Source organism: Panulirus ornatus, chromosome 45, assembly GCF_036320965.1.
Source record: "Panulirus ornatus isolate Po-2019 chromosome 45, ASM3632096v1, whole genome shotgun sequence".
Lineage (NCBI taxonomy): Eukaryota > Metazoa > Arthropoda > Malacostraca > Decapoda > Palinuridae > Panulirus > Panulirus ornatus.
The window spans coordinates 7,199,466-7,224,317 of NC_092268.1; the positions used below are offsets into that span (position 1 = coordinate 7,199,466).

At 41.6% G+C, this 24,852-nt stretch overlaps 3 protein-coding genes across 4 annotated transcripts in view; all 3 read left to right on the forward strand.

The window, feature by feature from the left end:
* Positions 1–1,278, forward strand: part of LOC139763017 (ubiquitin carboxyl-terminal hydrolase 17-like protein A) — a 5,872-nt gene extending 4,594 nt beyond the window's left edge. Inside the window, exon 3 of the mRNA XM_071688553.1 lies at positions 472–1,278. Coding sequence (XP_071544654.1) covers positions 472–667 — 196 coding nt within the window. The 3' untranslated portion in view covers positions 668–1,278. The remainder of the gene's footprint in view (positions 1–471) is intronic.
* A 5,502-nt stretch (positions 1,279–6,780) lies between these two features.
* On the forward strand, positions 6,781–12,911 carry LOC139762894 (protein phosphatase 1 regulatory subunit 27-like). 2 transcript variants are annotated; one of them, XM_071688129.1, is made up of 3 exons: positions 6,781–8,149; positions 9,908–10,151; positions 12,633–12,908. In XM_071688129.1, the coding sequence occupies exons 1-3, from the start codon at positions 8,108–8,110 to the stop codon at positions 12,752–12,754; spliced, it is 408 nt and encodes a 135-aa protein (XP_071544230.1). In that variant the 5' UTR covers positions 6,781–8,107; the 3' UTR covers positions 12,755–12,908. The 2 variants fall into 2 exon arrangements, with proteins under 2 accessions (XP_071544230.1, XP_071544231.1); XM_071688130.1 differs by having other exon boundaries at positions 6,800–6,877; positions 9,913–10,151; positions 12,633–12,911.
* A 3,279-nt stretch (positions 12,912–16,190) lies between these two features.
* Positions 16,191–24,852, forward strand: part of LOC139762953 (uncharacterized) — a gene marked incomplete at its 5' end in the record, with an annotated part of 39,628 nt that continues 30,966 nt past the window's right edge. The window contains 4 exons of the mRNA XM_071688277.1: positions 16,191–16,502; positions 18,654–18,950; positions 20,989–21,129; positions 23,061–23,177. Of these exons, the coding sequence (XP_071544378.1) occupies positions 16,191–16,502; positions 18,654–18,950; positions 20,989–21,129; positions 23,061–23,177 (867 nt within the window). The remainder of the gene's footprint in view (positions 16,503–18,653; positions 18,951–20,988; positions 21,130–23,060; positions 23,178–24,852) is intronic.

The window sequence follows — 24,852 nt, forward strand, 5'->3', positions numbered from 1 at the left end:
GCCCTGGTTCAATCCACTGACAGCACGTCGACCCCGGTATACCACATCGTTCCAATTCACTCTATTCCTTGCACGCCTTTCACCCTCCAGCATGTTCAGGCCCCGATCACTCAATATCTTTTTCATTCCATCTTTCGACCTCCAGTTTGGTCTCCCACTTCTCCTTGCTCCCCCCACCTCTATCATATGCCTTCTCCAGATCCATAAATACTACATACAAATCCATTTGCTTTTCTAAGTATTTCTCACATACATTCTTCAAAGCAAACACCTGATCCACACATCCTCTACCACTTCTGAAACCACACTGCTCTTCCCCAATCTGATGCTCTGTACATGCCTTCACCCTCTCAATCAATACCCTCCCATATAATTTACCAGGAATACTCAACAAACTCATACCTCTGTCATTTGAACACCCCCTCACACCCCTTTTTTTTTTTTATCCCACCTTTATTTCTTTTGAAACAGCCGGCCGTACGAGCTGTTTGCCGTGGTCATCCACCACGGGACGACCTCGTCCGGCCACTACACCAGCTGCTGCCGGAACCAGCACGGTAAGACGTGGCGGACGTACGATGATAAAGCAGTCCACACGACCGACCTACAGCGGGTGCTCAACGACCACGTCCCCCACCTGCTGTTCTACACCCAGCAGCAAGGATAGACCAACCCAACCCCCCTCATCCCAGACCAGAGGGTTCCATCACTCGCATGCAGGATTGGATTCCAGGTATAAGGGATTGGATTCCTTGTATAGAGGATTGGATTCCAGGTATAAGGGATTGGATTCCTTGTATAGAGGATTGGATTCCAGGTATAAGGGATTGGATTCCTTGTATAGAGGATTGGGTTCCTCACGTACAAGGTTGGATTCCTTGTATAGAGGATTGGGTTCCTCACGTACAAGGTTGGATTCCTTGTTAAGATTGGATTTCTTGCATTAAGAGACTGGATTCCCTGTATAGAAGATTGGATTCCTGGTATGAGGGATTGGATTCCTGGTGTAGAGGATTGGATTCCATGAATAGAGGATTGGATTCCTTATTCAAAAGATTAGACTCCTCGTATAGATGATTGGATTCCATATATAGATGATTGGAATCCATATAAAGATGATTGGATTCCATATAAAGATGATTGGATTCCATATAAAGATGATTGGATTCCATATAAAGATGATTGGATTCCATATATAGATGATTGGAATCCATATAAAGATGATTGGATTCCATATAAAGATGATTGGATTCCATATAAAGATGATTGGATTCCATATAAAGATGATTGGATTCCATATAAAGATGATTGGATTCCATATATAGATGATTGGAATCCATATAAAGATGATTGGATTCCATATAAAGATGATTGGATTCCATATAAAGATGATTGGATTCCATATAAAGATGATTGGATTCCATATAAAGATGATTGGATTCCATATAAAGATGATTGGATTCCATATATAGATGATTGGAATCCATATAAAGATGATTGGATTCCATTATAAAGATGATTGGATTCCATATAAAGATGATTGGATTCCATATAAAGATGATTGGATTCCATATATAGATGATTGGAATCCATATAAAGATGATTGGATTCCATATAAAGATGATTGGATTCCATATAAAGATGATTGGATTCCATATAAAGATGATTGGATTCCATATAAAGATGATTGGATTCCATATAAAGATGATTGGATTCCATATAAAGATGATTGGATTCCATATAAAGATGATTGGATTCCATATATAGATGATTGGAATCCATATAAAGATGATTGGATTCCATATAAAGATGATTGGATTCCATATAAAGATGATTGGATTCCATATAAAGATGATTGGATTCCATATATAGATGATTGGAATCCATATAAAGATGATTGGATTCCATATAAAGATGATTGGATTCCATATATAGATGATTGGATTCCATATAAAGATGATTGGATTCCATATAAAGATGATTGGATTCCATATAAAGATGATTGGATTCCATATACAGATGATTGGAATCCATATATAGATGATTGGATTCCATATAAAGATGATTGGATTCCATATAAAGATGATTGGATTCCATATAAAGATGATTGGATTCCATATATAGATGATTGGATTCCATATAAAGATGATTGGATTCCATATAAAGATGATTGGATTCCATATAAAGATGATTGGATTCCATATACAGATGATTGGAATCCATATATAGATGATTGGATTCCATATAAAGATGATTGGATTCCATATATAGATGATTGGAATCCATATATAGATGATTGGATTCCATATAAAGATGATTGGATTCCTTGAGAAGGGGATCAAACTCCTTGTATAGAGGATTGGATCCCCTTTAAAAAAAAAAATAGAGATAGGCAGGGAATTTTAATTTTTTACTTGACACTACCTCTCTCAGGCGGGAAACGGCGATGAGGTACAAGAGGGAGAAATAAAGAAAGTGTGGAGAGAGAGAGAGAGAGAGAGAGAGAGAGAGAGAGAGAGAGAGAGAGAGAGAGAGAGAGAGAGAGAGAGAGTCACTGCCAATATTTATGTAAATATGAGAACAAAATACAATAAAAAAAAATAAAGAATTTATAAGTTCACGAATTGTGTTTTTTCACTGTAAATAAAAAAAAAAACCATCCCCCCCCACACACACGCGCGCATGCGCGCCTGTACTGTACACTGTATTGTATCCACAGACCCGTTTTCTTTGCCGTTGCTCAAGAGTTCCAATGCTATGGGGGACACTTTGGAGTGTGCACTAAGTCCTTGTATGAGAAATTAAGTCAAAGATCTTACCCCAACACGCAGGTATACCAATAGGCACCTCATCTGTGTACACTGGAAATGACAAAAAATGTCCAAAGTATTTGTCCAAAGTTTATGTTTGTGGACTTTGAACCAAAGGATCTGTCCATATAAACCACGTTGCTGGTCCAAAGTATATGTTTGTGGACTTTGAAACCAAAGCACTAGTCCAAAGTTTATGTTTGTGGACTTTGAAATCAAAGCCCTAGTCCAAAGTTTATGTTTGTGGACTTTGAAACCAAAGCCCTAGTCCAAAGTTTATGTGTGTGGTCTTTGAAACCAAAGCCCTAGTTCAAAGTTTATGTTTGTGGACTTTGAAACCAAAGTACTAGTCCAAAGTTTATGTTTGCGGACTTCAAACTAAAGTGCCTGTCCAAAATTTATGTGGACTTTGAACCAAATGATTTATCCAAAATCTATATTCGTGGACTTTGAACCAAAGTATTTGTCCAAAGTTTATGTTCGTGGACTTTGAACCAAAGAATTTGTCCAAAGTTTATGTTCGTGGACTTTGTACCAAAGTATTTGTCCAAAGTTTATGTTCGTGGACCTTAAACAAAAGTGCTAGTCCAAAGTTAATGTCTGTGGACTTTGAACCAAAATACCTGTCCAAAGTTTATGTTTGTGGACTTTGATCCAAAGTCCAAATAATTCATCCAAAATCTATATTCGTGGACTTTCAACCAAAGTATTTGTCCAAAGCTGATGTTCGTGGACTTTGAACCAAAGCATCAGTCCAAAGTTTACCTTCGTCAATGCGTCTACGATATTACTTTGCACTACTCATGTTTTATGGACCATTCCTGAAGGGGTTAAAAACATTGCCGAGAAAGAAACCTCGTCCGAGGTAACTCATCATACCCACACAAAATGTTGTAACCATTACTACGATGATGGAATCCTTGCATTAGATCGCCTTTTAACCTCCTCTTTTCTAAAGTAAATACGTTTGGGTATTCTAAACGACCAATTGTCCAATTCTAGTGTGGGAAGTATCATGGTAGCTTCGAGTATCTACTTCTTCCTTCCATCATCTTTTGTCAAGCAGGAGGTGTTTAGGTGGGGACTCACCAGTCTAATGAGGATTAAATAGTCTCCAAGATTGGAATTCGAACACCTCCAATGAGAAGATTCGATTAAACACGGTTCTAGGGAGAAATAAATGGTTTTACATAACAAACCACTTGGGAGTTCTAAGCAAAAGAGAACTCCATTTTGAACAAACGAGAAGTTTGAGTGGCCTCTGTGTATTTGGACTGCCGGAAAGCATTTGACACTGCCATAGACAAAAAGGTGAGAGAAAAGTTAAGATCATCAGACACGAATTAGGGATATAACATTGGATAGGAAATGACCTCAATTGGACGGGAACAAAGGACGTATATCAAAAAAAAAGTCTAAAGTCTAATCGAAATGGGGTGAGTGGGGTTCACTTATGGCGTACCGCAAGGTCCAATCTTGGAACCATTGCTCTTCTTGATCTCTCTAATTATCTTCCTAGAACAACAGATCTCTTACCTTGACTGTATGATGTCTAGGTGATGAAGGGTGGCTAAAGAGCGAAGGAGGATTGCACCAGTTTACAAGGGAACGTAAACAGATTCCAAAGTTGGTGTCTGATGTGGTACGTTGAAATGGAACTCGAGTAAACACAAGGTCGAGTCGACATTGTACAGTGGATCAAATCTGTCGCCAAACTCCCACTTCAGGAGAGTAAACAAAGACGCGTCCATGGAACTATTTAACAAACTGTTCACACCTTCTTAGACCACAATTATAACTTAATTTCTCGCCTTTGGTTAAGTTACTTTAAAAAAAAATAAATTAATAGCCCCCCCCCCAAAAAAAAAAAAAGCTACGAGAGAAGGTCTAGACGAAGCACTATACAAAGTACCACAATTATGAGAGATGAATTACAGGGTTCGATGCTTGAAAAGTAACATGATTGGAAAAGCACAGGGTTCGATGCCTGAAAAGTAACGTGATTGGAAAAGCACAGGGTTTCGATGCCTGAAAAGTAACATGATTGGAAAAGCACAGGGTTCGATGCCTGAATAGTAACATGAGTGGAAAAGCACAGGGTTCGAAGTCTTAAAAGTAACATGATTGGAAAAGCACAGGGTTCGATGCCTTAAAAGTAACATGATTGGAAAAGCACAGGGTTCGATGCCTGAAAAGTAACGTGATTGGAAAAGCACAGGGTTCGATGCCTGAAAAGTAACATGATTGGAAAAGCACAGGGTTCGATGCCTGAATAGTAACATGATTGGAAAAGCACAGGGTTCGATGCCTGAAAAGTAACATGATTGGAAAAGCACAGGGTTCGATGCCTGAATAGTAACATGATTGGAAAAGCACAGGGTTCGATGCCTGAATAGTAACATGATTGGAAAAGCACAGGGTTCGATGCCTTAAAAGTAACATGATTGGAAAAGCACAGGGTTCGAAGCCTGAATAGTAACATGATTGGAAAAGCACAGGGTTCGAAGCCTTATAAGTAACATGATTGGAAAAGCACAGGGTTCGATGCCTGAATAGTAACATGATTGGAAAAGCACAGGGTTCGAAGCCTTATAAGTAACATGATTGGAAAAGCACAGGGTTCGATGCCTGAATAGTAACATGATTGGAAAAGCCCGGTCAAAAAAAATAACATGATTGGAAAAGTACAGGTCGCATGCCAATAAATAGTAACAGTGATTAAAGCTAGTTAAATAAAAAATCTAAGAAATAAAAATAATTCTTAAGTGCACCATATAGTTAAGTTAGATAGCCAATATAAATCTTAAGTTAAGACAGCCTATATAAATCTTAAGTTAAGATAGCCTATATAAATCTTAAGTTAAGATAGCCTATATAAATCTTAAGTTAAGACAGCCTATATAAATCTTAAGTTAAGATAGCCTATATAAATCTTAAGTTAAGATAGCCTATATAAATCTTAAGTTAAGACAGCCTATATAAATCTTAAGTTAAGACAGCCAATATAAATCTTAAGTTAAGACAGCCTATATAAATCTTAAGTTAAGATAGCCTATATAAATCTTAAGTTAAGATAGCCTATATAAATCTTAGTAAGATACCTATATAAAGTTAGACAGCCTATATAAATCTTAAGTTAAGACAGCCTATATAAATCTCAAGTTAAGATAGCCTATATAAATCTTAAGTTAAGACAGCCATATATAAATCTTAAGTTAAGACAGCCTATATAAATCTTAAGTTAAGATAGCCTATATAAGAGTTAAGACAGCCTATATAAATCTCAAGTTAAGACAGCCTATATAAATCTCAAGTTAAGACAGCCTATATAAATCTTAAGTTAAGACAGCCTATATAAGTCTTAAGTTAAGACAGCCTATATAAATCTCAAGTCAAGATAGCCTATATAAACGTCAAGTTAAGACAGCCTATATAAATCTTAAGTTAAGACAGCCTATATAAATCTTACGTTAAGATAGCCTATATAAGAGTTAAGACAGCCTATATAAATCTTAAGTTAAGACAGCCTATATAAATCTTAAGTTAAGATAGCCTATATAAGAGTTAAGACAGCCTATATAAATCTTAAGTTAAGACAGCCTATATAAATCTTAAGTTAAGATAGCCTATATAAGAGTTAAGACAGCCTATATAAATCTTAAGTTAAGACAGCCTATATAAATCTTAAGTTAAGATAGCCTATATAAAAGTTAAGACAGCCTATATAAATCTCAAGTTAAGACAGCCTATATAAATCTTAAGTTAAGATAGCCTATATAAAAGTTAAGACAGCTTATATAAATCTCAAGTTAAGACATCCTATATAAATCCTAAGACAGCCTATATAAATCTTCAGTTCGGTTATGGTAGAAGAGAAGTTATATATAAGTCTCCACTGAACCTGGAGATAACATAACTGTTAAGATAACAATTTGAGTGTTATCTTATCTTAGCGTGGGGAACGCGTAGCGTCAACCGCTTTGACCGGTGGCCCAACCCTGACACAGGAGAAATGGGTTCTTTAGACCGGGCTGTGTACGTGGGTGTAGCGAGGAAGGAAGGCTAGTGTATGTGAAGATACACAGAGATATACACACATATATCGGTTGTGTATGTGGGTGTAGTGATGAAGGAGGACCAGTGTATGTGAAGATACACAGAGATATACACATATATCGGTTGTGTATGTGGGTGTAGTGACGAAGGAGGACCAGTGTATGTGAAGATACACAGAGATATACACACATATATCGGCTGTGTATGTGGGTGTAGTGATGAAGGAGGACCAGTGTATGTGAAGATACACAGAGAGACACACATATACATATATCGGTTGTGTATGTGGGTGTAGTGAGGAAGGAAGGCCAGTGTATGTGAAGATACACAGAGATATACACACATATATCGGTTGTGTATGTGGGTGTAGTGAGGAAGGAAGGCTAGTGTATGTGAAGATACACAGAGATATACACACATATATCGGTTGTGTATGTGGGTGTAGTGATGAAGGAGGACCAGTGTATGTGAAGATACACAGAGATATACACATATATCGGTTGTGTATGTGGGTGTAGTGACGAAGGAGGACCAGTGTATGTGAAGATACACAGAGATATACACACATATATCGGCTGTGTATGTGGGTGTAGTGATGAAGGAGGACCAGTGTATGTGAAGATACACAGAGAGACACACATATACATATATCGGTTGTGTATGTGGGTGTAGTGAGGAAGGAAGGCCAGTGTATGTGAAGATACACAGAGATATACACACATATATCGGTTGTGTATGTGGGTGTAGTGAGGAAGGAAGGCTAGTGTATGTGAAGATACACAGAGATATACACACATATATCGGTTGTGTATGTGGGTGTAGTGATGAAGGAGGACCAGTGTATGTGAAGATACACAGAGATATACACATATATCGGTTGTGTATGTGGGTGTAGTGATGAAGGAGGACCAGTGTATGTGAAGATACACAGAGATATACACATATATCGGTTGTGTATGTGGGTGTAGTGATGAAGGAGGACCAGTGTATGTGAAGATAAACAGAGATATACACATATACATATATCGGTTGTGTATGTGGGTGTAGTGAGGAAGGAAGGCTAGTGTATGTGAAGATACACAGAGATATACATATACACATATCGGCTGTGTACGTGGGTGTAGTGACGAAGGAAGGCCAGTGTAGGTGAAGACTCTCTCTCTCTCTCTCTCTCTCTCTCTCTCTCTCTCTCTCTCTCTCTCTCTCTCTCTCTCTCTCTCTCTCTGTGAGAGAGGAGTAATATGAACCCGCTGCTCAAAATGGACGACCCACAAAAACATTTGGTAAGTTACCAGTCTTTTTCAAGTATATACATCACCAAACGTTTGTCACACACACACATATATATATATATATATATATATATATATATATATATATATATATATATATATATATATATAACACAAGCAAACGTTTATCTCACATATATAAACACAAGCAAACGTTTATCTCACACATATATACACAAGCAAACGTTTATCTCACACATATATACACAAGCAAACGTTTATCTTACACATATATACACAAGCAAACGTTTATCTCACACATATATACACAACCAAACGTTTATCTCACACATATATACACAACCAAACGTTTATCTCACATATATATACACAACCAAACGTTTATCTTACACATATATACACAACCAAACGTTTATCTCACATATATATACACAACCAAACGTTTATCTCACATATATAAACATCTGTTGTTGCCAGTGGCATGTAATCTACCCGGGTTATCTACCCGGGTTATCTACCCGGGTAATCTACCCACTTGGAAAGTAACCCAGTTCACCACACAGACCATGAGCGAAGACCACAACGCACCATCAGTGCAGACCATCCACACACCAGTAACAACATTAGACATGAGCGAAGACCATGAGCGAAGACCATGAGCGAAGACCATGAGCGAAGACCATGAGCGAAGACCATGAGCGAAGACCACAACGCACCATCAGTGCAGACCATCCACACACCAGTAACAACATTAGACATGAGCGAAGACCATGAGCGAAGACCATGAGCGAAGACCATGAGCCTACAAGACCCACTTGATAATTGTCACAACACGGTACACGGTACATGTGGTTGTGATCCATACAGTGGCTACTACGTACACGGAACACGGGCCCCCCCAGTAACACGGGTCCCCTCCACAGTAACACGGGCCCCCCCAGTAACACGGGTCCTCTCCACAGTAACACGGGTCCCCTCCTGCAGGTCAGGTGTGCGAAGTGTGGGTACACACGGACCACCCCAGTAACACGGGCCCCCCGGTAACACGGGTCCCCTCCAGTAACACGGGTCCCCTTCAGTAACACGGGTCCCCCCCAGTAACACGGGTCCCCTCCTGCAACACGGGTCCCCCCCAATAACACGGGTCCCCTCCTGCAGGTCAGGTGTGCGAAGTGTGGGTACACACGGGCCCCCCAGTAACACGGGCCCCCCAGTAACACGGGCCCCCTTCAGTAACACGGGTCCCCCCAGTAACACGGGTCCCCTCCTGCAGGTCAGGTGTGCGAAGTGTGGGTACACACGGGCCCCCCAGTAACACGGGCCCCCCAGTAACACGGGCCCCCCAGTAACACAGTCCCCCAGTAACACGGGTCCCCTCTAGTAACACGGGTCCCCCCACAGTAACACGGTCCCCTCCAGTAACACGGGCCCCCCTCCTGTAACACGGGCCCCCCTCCTGTAACACGGGTCTCCTCCAGTAACACGGCCCCCCACCCAGTAACACGGGTCCCCTCCAGTATCACGGGTCCCCTCCACAGTAACACGGGTCCCCTCCACAGTAACACGGGTCCCCTCCACAGTAACACGGGTCCCCTCCAGTAACACGGGTCCCCTCCTGCAGGTCAGGTGTGCGAAGTGTGGGTACACACGGGCCCCCCAACCCAGTAACACGGGCCCCCCAGTAACACGGGTCCCCTCCACAGTAACATGGGTCCCCTCCACAGTAACACGGGTCCCCTCCACAGTAACACGGGTCCCCTCCACAGTAACACGGGTCCCCTCCTGCAGATCAGGTGTGCGAAGTGTGGGTACCTGGCCGGCATGATGGAGGCTGTGAAGGGCGGCGCCCTTGTGAACCTCCTGGAGGAGGAGGAGGAGAGGACGACGGAGGAGGGGACATCCACGCCCACCAGGCGCGCGGGACGAGGCGCTCTGCACCACGCCTCCGTCGCGGGACACCTGGAAGCCGTGAAGTTCCTCGTGGGTCTGGGAGCGGACGTGACACTCCCGAGCGGCCTGTCCGGGGACGAGGGTGAGACAGAGAGAGAGAGAGAGAGAGAGAGAGAGAGAGAGAGAGAGAGAGAAGAGAGAGAGAGAGAGAGAGAGTGGTTGTATTGTAGAATTTGCCTCCTGTACTGTCCTCTCCGGTTCCTCTACTTCCCTGTCCTCTCCAGTTCCTCTACTTCCCTGTCCTCTCCAGTTCCTCTACTTCCCTGTCCTCTCCAGTTCCTCCACTTCCCTGTCCTCTCCAGTTCCTCTACTTCCCTGTCTCTCCGGTTCCTCTACTTCCTGTCCTCTCCAGTTCTCTACTTCCCTGTCCTCTCCAGTTCCTCTACTTCCCTGTCCTCTCCAGTTCCTCCACTTCCCTGTCCTCTCCAGTTCCTCTACTTCCCTGTCCTCTCCAGTTCCTCTACTTTCCTGTCCTCTCCGGTTCCTCTACTTCCCTGTCCTCTCCAGTTCCTCTACTTCCCTGTCCTCTCCGGTTCCTCTACTTCCCTGTCCTCTCCAGTTCCTCTACTTCCCTGTCCTCTCCAGTTCCTCTACTTCCCTGTCCTCTCCAGTTCCTCCACTTCCCTGTCCTCTCCAGTTCCTCTACTTCCCTGTCATCTCCAGTTCCTCTACTTTCCTGTCCTTTCCAGTTCCTCTACTTCCCTGTCCTCTCCGGTTCCTCTACTTTCCTGTCCTCTCCGGTTCCTCTACTTCCCTGTCCTCTCCAGTGTCTCTACTTTCCTGTCCTCTCCAGTGCCTCTACTTTCCTGTCCTCTCCAGTTCCTCTACTTTCTTGTCCTCTCCAGTTCCTCTACTTCCCTGTCCTCTCCAGTTCCTCTACTTCCCTGTCCTCTCCAGTTCCTCTACTTTCCTGTCCTCTCCAGTTCCTCTACCTCCCTGTCCTCTCCAGTTCATCTACTTCCCTGTCCTCTCCAGTTCCTCTACTTCCCTGTCCTCTCCAGTTCCTCTACTTCCCTGTCCTCTCCGGTTCCTCTACTTTCCTGTCCTCTCCAGTTCCTCTACTTCCCTGTCCTCTCCAGTTCCTCTACTTCCCTGTCCTCTCCAGTTCCTCTACTTCCCTGTCCTCTCCGGTTCCTCTACTTTCCTGTCCTCTCCAGTTCCTCTACTTTCCTGTCCTCTCCAGTGCCTCTACTTTCCTGTCCTCTCCGGTTCCCTACTTTCCTGTCCTCTCCGGTTCCTCTACTTCCCTGTCCTCTCCAGTTCCTCTACTTCCCTGTCCTCTCCAGTTCCTCTACTTCCCTGTCCTCTCCGGTTCCTCTACTTCCCTGTCCTCTCCAGTTCCTCTACTTCCCTGTCCTCTCCAGTTCCTCCACTTCCCTGTCCTCTCCAGTTCCTCTACTTCCCTGTCCTCTCCAGTTCCTCTACTTTCCTGTACTCTCCAGTTCCTCTACTTTCCTGTCCTCTCCAGTGCCTCTACTTTCCTGTCCTCTCCAGTTCCTCTACTTTCTTGTCCTCTCCAGTTCCTCTACTTCCCTGTCCTCTCCAGTTCATCTACTTCCCTGTCCTCTCCAGTTCCTCTACTTCCCTGTCCTCTCCAGTTCCTCTACTTCCCTGTCCTCTCCAGTTCATCTACTTCCCTGTCCTCTCCAGTTCCTCTACTTCCCTGTCCTCTCCAGTTCATCTACTTCCCTGTCCTCTCCAGTCCCTCTACTTTCCTGTCCTCTCCAGTTCCTCTACTTCCCTGTCCTCTCCAGTTCCTCTACTTTCTTGTCCTCTCCAGTTCCTCTACTTCCCTGTCCTCTCCAGTTCCTCTACTTCCCTGTCCTCTCCAGTTCCTCTACTTCCCTGTCCTCTCCAGTTCCTCCACTTCCCTGTCCTCTCCAGTGCCTCTACAGTGATACAGTGTTCTCTGTATTCTGTATCGTGTTACAGTGTTCTCTGCATTCTGTATTGAGACAGTTTTCTCTGTATTCTATATTGTGATACAGTTTTCTCTGTATTCTGTATCGTGATAGTGTTCTCTGTATTCTGTATCGTGTTACAGTGTTCCCTGTATTCTGTATTATGATACAGTGTTCCCTGTATTCTGTATCGTGTTACAGTGTTCCCTGTATTCTGTATCGTGTTACAGTGTTCCCTGTATTCTGTATCGTGTTACAGTGTTCCCTGTATTCTGTATCGTGTTACAGTGTTCCCTGTATTCTGTATCGTGTTACAGTGTTCCCTGTATTCTGTATCGTGTTACAGTGTTCCCTGTATTCTGTATCGTGTTACAGTGTTCCCTGTATTCTGTATCGTGTTACAGTGTTCCCTGTATTCTGTATCGTGTTACAGTGTTCCCTGTATTCTGTATCGTGTTACAGTGTTCCCTGTATTCTGTATCGTGTTACAGTGTTCCCTGTATTCTGTATCGTGTTACAGTGTTCCCTGTATTCTGTATCGTGTTACAGTGTTCCCTGTATTCTGTATCGTGTTACAGTGTTCCCTGTATTCTGTATCGTGTTACAGTGTTCCCTGTATTCTGTATCGTGTTACAGTGTTCCCTGTATTCTGTATCCACCAGGGGCGGGGCCCCTCCACCTGGCTGTAGTCAACGGGCGGCACGAGGTTGTACGGGCGTTACTCAAGGCTACAGCACCGGTGGACTCTGTAACCAACCAAGGTAACGGTGTTATGTTACAGTAAGAGCTGTAATGGTGTTATGTAATGGTGTTATGTTACAGTAAGGGCTGTAATGGTGTTATGTTACAGTAAGGGCTGTAATGGTGTTATGTTACAGTAAGAGCTGTAATGGTGTTATGTTACAGTAAGAGCTGTAACGGGGTTACCACAATATGCATGTGGGCGGGGTGTAACCACAATATGTATGTGGGCGGTGTAACCACAATATGTATGTGGGCGGTGTAACCACAATATGTATGTGGCCGGTGTAACCACAATAGTATGTGGGCGGGTGACAAATATGTATGTGGCGGTGTAACCACAATATGTATGTGGGCGGTGTACAATGTATGTGGGCGGTGTAACCACAATATGTATGTGGGCGGGGTGTAACCACAATATGTATGTGGGCGGTGTAACCACAATATGTATGTGGGCGGGGTGTAACCACAATATGTATGTGGGCGGGGTGTAACCACAATATGTATGTGGGCGGTGTAACCACAATATGTATGTGGGCGGGTGTAACCACAATAACGTAATGTGGGCGGGGTGTAACCACAATATGTATGTGGGCGGTGTAACCACAATATGTATGTGGGCGGGGTGTAACCACAATAACGTACATGTGGGCGGGGTGTAACCACAATATGTATGTGGGCGGGGTGTAACCACAATAACGTGCATGTGGGCGGGGTGTAACCACAATAACGTGTATGTGGGCGGGGTGTAACCACAATAACGTGCATGTGGGCGGGGTGTAACCACAATAACGTGCATGTGGGCGGGGTGTAACCACAAGAACGTGCATGTGGGCGGGGTGTAACCACAAGAACGTGCATGTGGGCGGGGTGTAACCCAAGAACGTGCATGTGGGCGGGGTGTAACCACAATAACGTGTATGTGGGCGGGGTGTAACCACAATAACGTGCATGTGGGCGGGGTGTAACCACAATAACGTGCATGTGGGCGGGGTGTAACCCAAGAACGTGCATGTGGGCGGGGTGTAACCACAATAACGTGTATGTGGGCGGGGTGTAACCCCAAGAACGTGTATGTGGGCGGGGTGTAACCACAATAACGTGTATGTGGGCGGGGTGTAACCACAATAACGTGTATGTGGGCGGGGTATAACCACAAGAACATGCATGTGTGCGGGGTGTAACCACAGAAGTTATTCCGGTACGACATTTTTCCCCGGTACGACATTTTTCCCTCCTCCTCCTCCACAATCAGTGCGAGGTACCTGCAGGGGTCCGGCCACACGGAAAGTATTGGACGATTTGCACCGGTCGCCACCCCCGGCCAGACAATCAAGGTGAGATATTCAATATCCTGTCCCCCTCTGAGAATATTGGGATATTCCTGTCCCCCTGCGAATATTGGGATATTCCTGTCCCTCTGGAATATTGGGATATTCCTGTCCCCCCCCTGGGAATATTGGGATATTCCTGTCCCTCTGGGAATATTGGGATATTCCTGTCCCCCTGGGAATATTGGGATATTCCTGTACCCTCTGGGAATATTGGGATATTCCTGTACCTCTGGGAATATTGGGATATTCCTGTCCCCTCTGGGAATATTGGGATATTCCTGTCCCCCCTGGAATATTGGGATATTGCTGTCCCTCTGGAATATTGGGATATTGCTGTCCCTCTGGAATATTGGGATATTGCTGTCCCCTGGGAATATTGGGATATTCCTGTACCTCTGAGAATATTGGGATATTCCTGTCCCTGGGAATATTGGGATATTCCTGTCCCCCTCTGGGAATATTGGGATATTCCTGTCCCTCTGGGAATATTGGGATATTCCTGTACCTCTGGGAATATTGGGATATTCCTGTACCTCTGAGAATATTGGGATATTCCTGTCCCCTCTGGGAATATTGGGATATTCCTGTCCCCCCTAGGAATATTGGGATATTGCTGTCCCTCTGAGAATATTGGGATATTGCTGTCCCTCTGGGAATATTGGGATATTAGTGTACCTCTGGGAATATTGGGATATTCCTGTACCTCTGAGAATATTGGGATATTCCTGTCCCCCCTGGGAATATTGGGATATTCCTGTCCCTCTGAGAATATTGGGATATTCCTGTCCCTCTGAGAATATTGGGATATTCCTGTACCTCTGGGAATATTTGGATATTCCTGTATTTCTGAGAATATTGGGATATTCCTGTCCCTCTGGGAATACTGAGATATTCCTGTCCCTCTGGGAATATTGAGATATTCCTGTACCTCTGAGAATATTGAGGTATTCCTGTACCTCCGAGAATATTGGGATATTCCTGTACCTCTGAGAATTTTGAGATATTCATGTCCCTCCCTGGGAATACTGAGATATTCCTGTCCCTCCGAGAATATTGAGATATTCCTGTCCCCCCTGGGAATACTGAGATATTCCTGTCCCTCTGAGAATATTAACATTCCTGTCCCTCTGAGAATATTGAGATATTTCTGTCCCTCTGAAGATATTGAGATATTCCTGTCTGAGAATATTATATTCCTGCCCCTGAGAATATTCAAATATTCCTGTCCCCCTCTTCCCTCCCCGAGAATATTGAGATATTCCTGTCCCCTGAGAATATTCAAATATTCCTGTCCCCTCTGATAATATCAAGATATTCCTGTCCCTCTGGGAATATTGAAATATTCCTGTCCCTCTGAAAATATTGAGATATTCCTGTCAACCCTGAGAATATTGAGATATTCCTGTCCCTCTGAAAATATTGATATTCCTGCCCCTCTGAGAATAATTTGATATTCCTGTCCCCTCTGATAATATTAAGATATTCCTGTCCCCTCTGATGATATTAAGATATTCGTCCCCTCTGATAATATTAAGATATTCCTGTCCCCTCTGATGATATTAAGATATTCGTCCCCTCTGATAATATTAAGATATTCCTGTCCCCTCTGATGATATCAAGATATTCGTCCCCTCTGATAATATTAAGATATTCCTGTTCCTCTGATAATATTAAGATAATCCTATCCCTCTAAGAATATTGATATTCGTCCCCTCTGATAATATTAAGATATTCCTGTCCCCTCTGATATCAAGATATTCCTACCCCTCTTATATTCAAATATTCCTATCCCCTCTGAGAATATCAAAATATTCCTATCCCTCTCTTATGGTATTCAGATATTCCTGTCCCTCTGGTAATATCAAGATATTCCTATCCCCTCTTATAATATTCAAATATTCCTGTCCCCTCTGATAATATTCAAGATATTCCTGTCCCCTCTGAGAATATTAAGATATTCCTGTCCCTCTCATATCAAATCATTCCTGTACCCTCTGATATTATCAAAATATTCCTATCCCCTCTGAGAATATCAAAATATTCCCATCCCCTCTGAGAATATCAAAATATTCCTATCCCCTTTGATAATATTAAGATATTCCTGTCCCCTTTTATATTAAAATATTCCTGTCCCCCCTCTGATAATATTCCGATATTCCTGTCCCCTCAGGTCAGCAAGCGGTGCACAGGGCGGCACACCGAGGCCAGACGGAGGCCTTGGCAACGCTGACGGCGCATGGCTGCCAGGTGAACGCGCGGGCGGCCAGCGGCGCCACGGCGCTCCATTACGCCGCCGAGTTCGGCGATCTGGACGCGGTCAAGTGGCTGGTGAAGAACGGCAGCCACTGCCACTTGGCCGATGGCCAAGAACTCCTGGCCAAGGACGTGGCCAGTAAACGAGGCAATTACCTCGTTCATCGCTTCCTCTCCAAACATTACAAGAACAGGAATGGATTCGTAAGTTGGGGGGGGCGGGGTTTTTTTTAATTTTTTTTTAAGTTTTTTAGTTTTTTAAGTTTTTTTTAATTTTTTTTTAGTTTTTTTTAGTTAAATTTTTTTTAGTTTTCTAAGTTTAATTTTTTTTAGTTTTTTAAGTTTAATCTTTTTTTTTTTAAGTTTTTAAGTTTTTTAAGTTTTTAAAAAAATTTTCTTAAAAAAATTTCATTTTTTTTCTTAAAAAAAAATTGTTTCTCGCGTCAGTTTTAATTTTTTTCTTAAAGAAAATGTTTCAATGATTGTTTTTTCTTAAAAAAAAATTATTTCTCGCGTTAGTGATTTAAATTGTTTTCTAAAAAAAAAAAAAGTTCCGCGTGTATTAATTTTTTTTCTTAAAAACAATGTTTCTCGCGTCAGTTTTAATTTTTTTTCTTAAGAAAAAAAAACATATTTCTCGCGTCAATGTTTTAAATTTGTTTCTTACAAAAAAAATTCAGACTTTTTTCTATAATAAAAAAAAAATAATGTTTCTCGCGTCACTTAATTTTTTTTCTTAAAAAAAAATTTCACTGATTTTCTTTTCTATAATAAAAAATAAACGTTTCTCGCGTCAGTGTTTTGACTCAGCCAGAGCCTAATTTATTGTCTTTATCGACTCATTTATTATTTATTATCATTTATTCACGCGTGGAAAGAGACATATATTGCTATAATGCTCGATATTGAGATATAGAGTGGTATAATACTCGATACTGAGGCAATAAAGTGGTATAATACTCGATACTGAGGCAATAAAGTGGTATAATACTCGATATGAGGCAATAAAGTGGTATAATACTCGATATTGAGGCAATAAAGTGGTATAATACTCGATATTGAGGCAATAAAGTGGTATAATACTCGATATTGAGACAATAAAGTGGTATAATACTCGATATTGAGGCAATAAAGTGGTATAATACTCGATATTGAGGCAATAAAGTGGTATAATACTCGATATTGAGGCAATAAAGTGGTATAATACTCGATACTGAGGCAATAAAGTGGTATAATACTCGATACTGAGGCAATAAAGTGGTATAATACTCGATACTGAGGCAATAAAGTGGTATAATACTCGATACTGAGGCAATAAAGTGGTATAATACTCGATACTGAGGCAATAAAGTGGTATAATACTCGATATTGAGACAATAAAGTGGTATAATACTCGATATTGAGGCAATAAAGTGGTATAATACTCGATACTGAGGCAATAAAGTGGTATAATACTCGATACTGAGGCAATAAAGTGGTATAATACTCGATACTGAGGCAATAAAGTGGTATAATACTCGATACTGAGGCAATAAAGTGGTATAATACTCGATATGAGCAATAAAGTGGTATAATACTCGATACTGAGGCAATAAAGTGGTATAATACTCGATACTGAGGCAATAAAGTGGTATAATACTCGATATTGAGACAATAAAGTGGTATAATACTCGATACTGAGGCAATAAAGTGGTATAATACTCGATATTGAGGCAATAAAGTGGTATAATACTCGATATTGAGACAATAAAGTGGTATAATACTCGATACTGAGGCAATAAAGTGGTATAATACTCGATACTGAGGCAATAAAGTGGTATAATACTCGATACTGAGGCAATAAAGTGGTATAATACTCGATACTGAGGCAATAAAGTGGTATAATACTCGATATTGAGACAATAAAGTGGTATAATACTCGATACTGAGGCAATAAAGTGGTATAATACTCGATACTGAGGCAATAAAGTGGTATAATACTCGATATGAGGCAATAAAGTGGTATAATACTCGATATTGAGACAATAAAGTGGTATAATACTCGATACTGAGGCAATAAAGTGGTATAATACTCGATATTGAGGCAATAAAGTGGTATAATACTCGATACTGAGGCAATAAAGTGGTATAATACTCGATACTGAGGCAATAAAGTGGTATAATACTCGATATTGAGGCAATAAAGTGGTATAATACTCGATATTGAGGCAATAAAGTGGTATAATACTCGATATTGAGACAATAAAGTGGTATAATACTCGATATTGAGACAAAAAAGTGATATATAATTCTCGATATTTAATATAATTACTTATTTTTCCTTTTTGTTCGCCTTCGAACGCTTACCACTCTCAGTTTCAGCTCGTTCGATCGCCAGCTCGGGCTTCGGCTCGGTCAGGTCACGAGGGAGGAGCGTCATTGGGGGATGACCCACTGGAAAAGGGACCTGGCGAGAACCTCACACTGGAAGAACCACTGTGGACGCCACTGGAGTCGAGGCCACGAAACCCCAGTCGTGACACCACGAATGGACGAAGCCAGAATCCACCCATCCGGACGAGGCAGCCTCCCAGTGTTGCTCTGGCAAGCGGTGTTGCCGCACCCACAACACCACGATCATTGGAACTCCCACCACACACGACTGAATTTCAGGTATTTTATATATATATATATATATATATATATATATATATATATATATATATATATATATATATATATATATATATATATATATAAATTCATGTATCTATAACTGGAGTTACGTCCTCGTCAGCATAAATCAGTCCAAATTAGCCTAACTTTAGCCTCATCTCGTTCGCATACTCCGCTCTTTTTCTCGCACTGAACATCACCACTTTCCAAATTCAGACCCGCAGGAGTTAGCCATGAATCGGGCATATTCGACCATTTAAAAAAAAAAAAAAACCAATTCCACTCACTAAACCTTAATATTTTTTCCTTTCTAGATTCATTACAAAATTCTACAACACTTATATAGATCCCTCGCCACAACATAAACATGTTGGGTATAACACATAAATGTCTCTCAACATTTTCTTCACAAACGCTACGAAGGTAGCCATTTAGACCCCCGTTTTCTAATTCTTGTGAGCTGGTAACCCGCATGTGTGTGTGTGTGTGTGTGTGTGTATCACACACACCCTCCTCTTAGTATGGAGTCTTGGGTATAGATGGCGCGACCAATCTTCGTCTAGTGACCTCTCTCTCTCTCTCTCTCTCTCTCTCTCTCTCTCTCTCTCTCTCTCTCTCTCTCTCTCTCTCTCTCTCTCTCCATCGTTTGCCTTCCTACAATTACCCAATTAGTCCATTAATAATCTTGTGTGTGTGTTCCAAACACACACACACACACACACACACACACACACACACACACACACATTAAATTTTCCATTTATGGTATGTGACTGGCTTCATCTTTTCCCACCCCCACAGTCCAAAGCGACAGTGTGGGATGTGGGTGGTGTGGGGGTGGATGTGTGTGGGGGAATGGCTATTAATTCATCTTTCCATCCACTTCTAACTTTGCTATGAGTAAAAATCCACTCGAACCCGGGTTCCATAGTCAACAATACAGAGGGTAAAACCCACACTTCCATTCGAATCCCTGTCCAAAGTTGATACAGAACGTAACACAGATCCAATTGAACCCCTGTCCAAAGTTTAAATGGAACGTAACATAGTCCCATTCGAACCCCTGTCCAAAGTTAATACAGAACGTAGCACAGTTCCATTCAAACCCCTGTCCAAAGTTAATACAGAACGTAGCACAGTTCCATTCGAACCCCTGTCCAAAGTTAACACAGAACGTAACACAGTTCCATTCGAACCCCTGTCCAAAGTTGATACAGAACGTAGCACAGTTCCATTCAACCCCAGTCCAAAGTTAACACAGAACGTAACACAGTTCCATTCGAACCCCTGTCCAAAGTTAACACAGAACGTAACACAGTTCAGTTCGAACCCCAGGGCCCATAGTTAACAGACACGAATGAAACGCTATACAATTTAGCATCGTCTTTGTCTAGGGTGTGTCAATTGTGAACACAAAATTCACAATGTTCTTCCAAGTTCAACATATCTTCAATATACGTGTCATGATCTGGCATATATATGTATTATTCTATATTTTATTATACCTCGTCGCTGTCTCCCGCGTTAGCGAGGTAGCGCAACGAAACAGACGAAAGAAATGGCCCAACCCACCCACATACACATGTATATACATACACGCCCACACACGCAAATATACATACCTATACATCTCAACATATAGAACAGGACTTTTACATAGAACAGGCCATTGAACAGGCCTTGAACAGGCCTTTTCCATAGAACAGGACATTGAACAAACCTTGAACAGGCCTTTTCCATTGAACACGAGATTGAACAGGCCTTTTCCATTGAACAGGACATTGAACAGGCCTTTTCCATAGAACAGGACACTGAACAGGCCTTTCCCATTGAACAGGACATTGAACAGGCCTTTTCCATTGAACAGGACATTGAAAAGGCCTTGAACAGGACATTGAACAGGCCTTTCACATTGAACAGGACATTGAACAAGCCTTTTCCCATATCTAATGTAGTATAACAAGAGTTTACTGGGTATGTATATGTCTCATTCAATTGGGGCGAAGTTCAAGTGAACTTGTTCACTCCCATACAGGTTCATCTGGGGTCTGACGTAAGGTCATGTGACCTCCATGGTGCAACGGCCAGTCACCAATCTCTGGCCTCGCTGGAGGAAGAAGTCGACACACTGGCCCACACTTTGGAATCTGAGGTGCACACTTCAGCTATCACTCAAGTAAGTTAAGACTGGGACTGTGTGTGTGTGTGGTGTGTGTTACTACCTCGCCATCCCCCCCCCCCCGGCATTTGTGAGGTAGCGCCTGGGATAGATGAATGATGGTTCCTTTGTTGACGTCCACTGAACACGATAGCACTGCAGCCACAACCAGGCCCTATATACACACACCCCCTTCTGTGGCCATTTCTATGCCCTAGTTCAGCCTAGTGACTGTAAGTCGACCCCCTTGTATACCACGTCCATTCGCTCTATCCCTCCCTCCGTGCATGCCTCACACCATCTTGCATGTTCATGCCTCCATGACTCTTCAGTCTATTTCATCATATCTTTCCACCTCTTTCTCGGTCTTCCCTTTTTTCTCCTTGCATCCAACACCTCTGACACTTAAGTTTTCTTGGTCAACCTCTCTTCACTCATCCTCTCCATATGTCCAAACAATTTAAGTATAACATCAGCCCCCTTGAATCACACTCAGCTTACTGCCACATCTTTCTCAAACCTTCTCAATCCCTTACACAATCAACCCCCCTCCTCACATCCAATGTTGCCCTTGAGAAATTCCATTTCCAAACACGCCCACCTTCTACCATTTCATTTCCAAACACGCCCACCTTCTACCATTTCATTTCCAAACACGCCCACCTTCTACCATTTCATTTCCAAACACGCCCACCTTCTACTATTTCATTTCCAAACACGCCCACCTTCTACCATTTCATTTCCAAACACGCCCACCTTCTACCATTTCATTCCCAAACACGCCCACCTTCTACCCTCCATTTGTTATCAGGGACCAAGAGACATCCATATTACACCGTCGCGACCACTATACCATCAAACATACCCATCTTTGTTCTTATATAGACGGTGACCCCCTCCTATAGCGCTCCTATAAGAGAGACGTGTGATAGTAAGTGAAGTATGAGTGAGATAGAGAGAGAGCTGGCAAGGGTGAGCTAAAATGGTTTGGACATATGGAGAGGATGAGTGAAGAGAGAGAGAGAGTGTGTGACAAATGGATGTATATGTAGTAGTGGAAAGTACGAAGGACAGGTGGAAGAGATGAAAAAGATGGAACAATGGAATGAAAAACGGCTCTTGAGTTATGATGACTGAACATTCAGGAGAAGGAGAGGCGTGCATGAGATAAAACACATTGGAATATTGTGGTATATATGGAGCAACTTGCTTTCAGTGGGTTGAATCAAGGGAATGCGAAGTGGTCAGGTGAATCCTCCAGTTAACAGCTAATGGGGCGTGACAAGGAATGAAGTCTGATTGTGTACATTGGACAAGACAAGAGAGAACGTGGATCACTGTTCGTCTGATCCTGACGCTACCTCATTGCGGGGGGAAACTTCTGTCATAGATGAAATGACAACCTCCTCCCGTGCCAATATTGGGGGGAGTGGGTTGTCATTTCATGTGTGGCGAGGTGGCGACGGGAATGAATAAAGGCAGCAAGGATGAATTATGTACATGTGTGTATATATATATATATATTGTCTGTGTATGTATATATATGTATACGTTGAGATGTATAGGTATGTATATGTGCTGAGTGTGGACGTGTATGTATATACATGTGTATGTAGGTGGGTTGGGTCATTCTTTCATCGGTTTCCTTGCGCTACCTCGCTAACGCGGGAGACAGCGACAAACTATAATAAACAAATATAAATACTAATATATATATATATAATATATATATATATATATATATATATATATATATATTATATATATATATATATATATATAATTCCTATGAGTCCACGGGGAGGAAAATGGAACACGATAAGTTCCCAAGTGCACTTTCGTGCAATAATATATATATATATATATATATATATATATATATATTATATATATATATATATATATATATATATCCTCAACCCGTTTTCTATACCATACAACGTCAGCCGCTGCCAGTGTTCCAGTTAAACGCCACAAAGAGATACGCAGTCCACACCTTCAAGCAACAGTTGAACCAGTTATCCGTCACATTGAAAGAAGACGAAGAAAACTTCTTATATAAACAGGTAATTGGACATTTGATTATATAAACAGGTAATTGGACATTTGATTATATAAACAGGTAATTGGACATTTGATTATATAAACAGGTAATTTGACATTTGATTATATAAACAGGTAAATGGACATTTGATTATGTAAACAGGCAATTGGACATTTGATTATGTAAACAGGTAATTAGACATTTGATTATATAAAAGGGTAATTGGACATTTGATTATATAAACAGGTAATTGGACATTTGATTATATAAACAGGTAATTTGACATTTGATTATATAAACAGGTAATTGGACATTTGATTATATAAACAGGTAAATGGACATTTGATTATATAAACAGGTAATTGGACATTTGATTATATAAACAGGTAATTGGACATTTGATTATATAAACAGGTAATTGGACATTTGATCTGTGGTGGGTTTCTTCGCTTCCTTGCTGTGTGTGTGGGGTGTGGGCTGTTATCTTACGTCCAGTGTATGTGGGGTTGGTGTGGTTTGGGTGTGGGTTGTGGGTGTGGGTTGTGGGTGTGGGTTGTGGGTGTGGTGGGTCATATATTATCCATAGTCTTTTTATTTCCTTTTTTTCTTCCCAGACGTAAATTACTTCCTCTCTCTTTTTTTTCCCAGACGTAAATTACTTCCTCTCTCTTTTTTTTCCCAGGACGTAAATTACTTCCTCTCTCTTTTTCTTCCCCAGACGTAAATTACTTCCTCTCTCTTTTTCTTCCCCAGACGTAAATTACTTCCTCTCTCTTTTTCTTCCCCAGACGTAAATAAATTACTTCCTCTCTTTTTTCCCCAGACGTAAATTACTTCCTCTCTCTTTTTCTTCCCAGACGTAAATAAATTACTTCCTCTCTCTTTTTCTTCCCCAGACGTAAATTACTTCCTCTCTTCTTTTCTTCCCAGACGTAAATAAATTACTTCCTCTCTCTTTTTCTTCCCAGACGTAAATTACTTCCTCTCTCTTTTTCTTCCCCAGACGTAAATAAATTACTTCCTCTCTTTTTTTCCCCAGACGTACAATTAATTAATTCCTCTTCTTTTTCCCCAGACGTAAATAAATTACTTCCTCTCTCTTTTTCTTCCCCAGACGTAAATTACTTCCTCTCTCTTTTTCTTCCCCAGACGTAAATAAATTACTTCCTCTCTCTTTTTCTTCCCCAGACGTAAATTACTTCCTCTCTCTTTTTCTTCCCCAGACGTAAATAAATTACTTCCTCTCTCTTTTTTCCCCAGACGTAAATAAATTACTTCCTCTCTCTTTTTCTTCCCCAGACGTAAATAAATTACTTCCTCTCTCTTTTTCTTCCCCAGACGTAAATAAATTACTTCCTCTCTCTTTTTCTTCCCCAGACGTAAATAAATTACTTCCTCTCTCTTTTTCTTCCCCAGACGTAAATAAATTACTTCCTCTCTCTTTTTCTTCCCCAGACGTACAATTAATTAATTCCTCTTCTTTTTTCCCCAGACGTAAATAAATTACTTCCTCTCTCTTTTTCTTCCCCAGACGTAAATTACTTCCTCTCTCTTTTTCTTCCCCAGACGTAAATAAATTACTTCCTCTCTCTTTTTCTTCCCCAGACGTAAATAAATTACTTCCTCTCTCTTTTTCTTCCCCAGACGTACAATTAATTAATTCCTCTTCTTTTTTCCCTTCTCTTCTTTACGACACA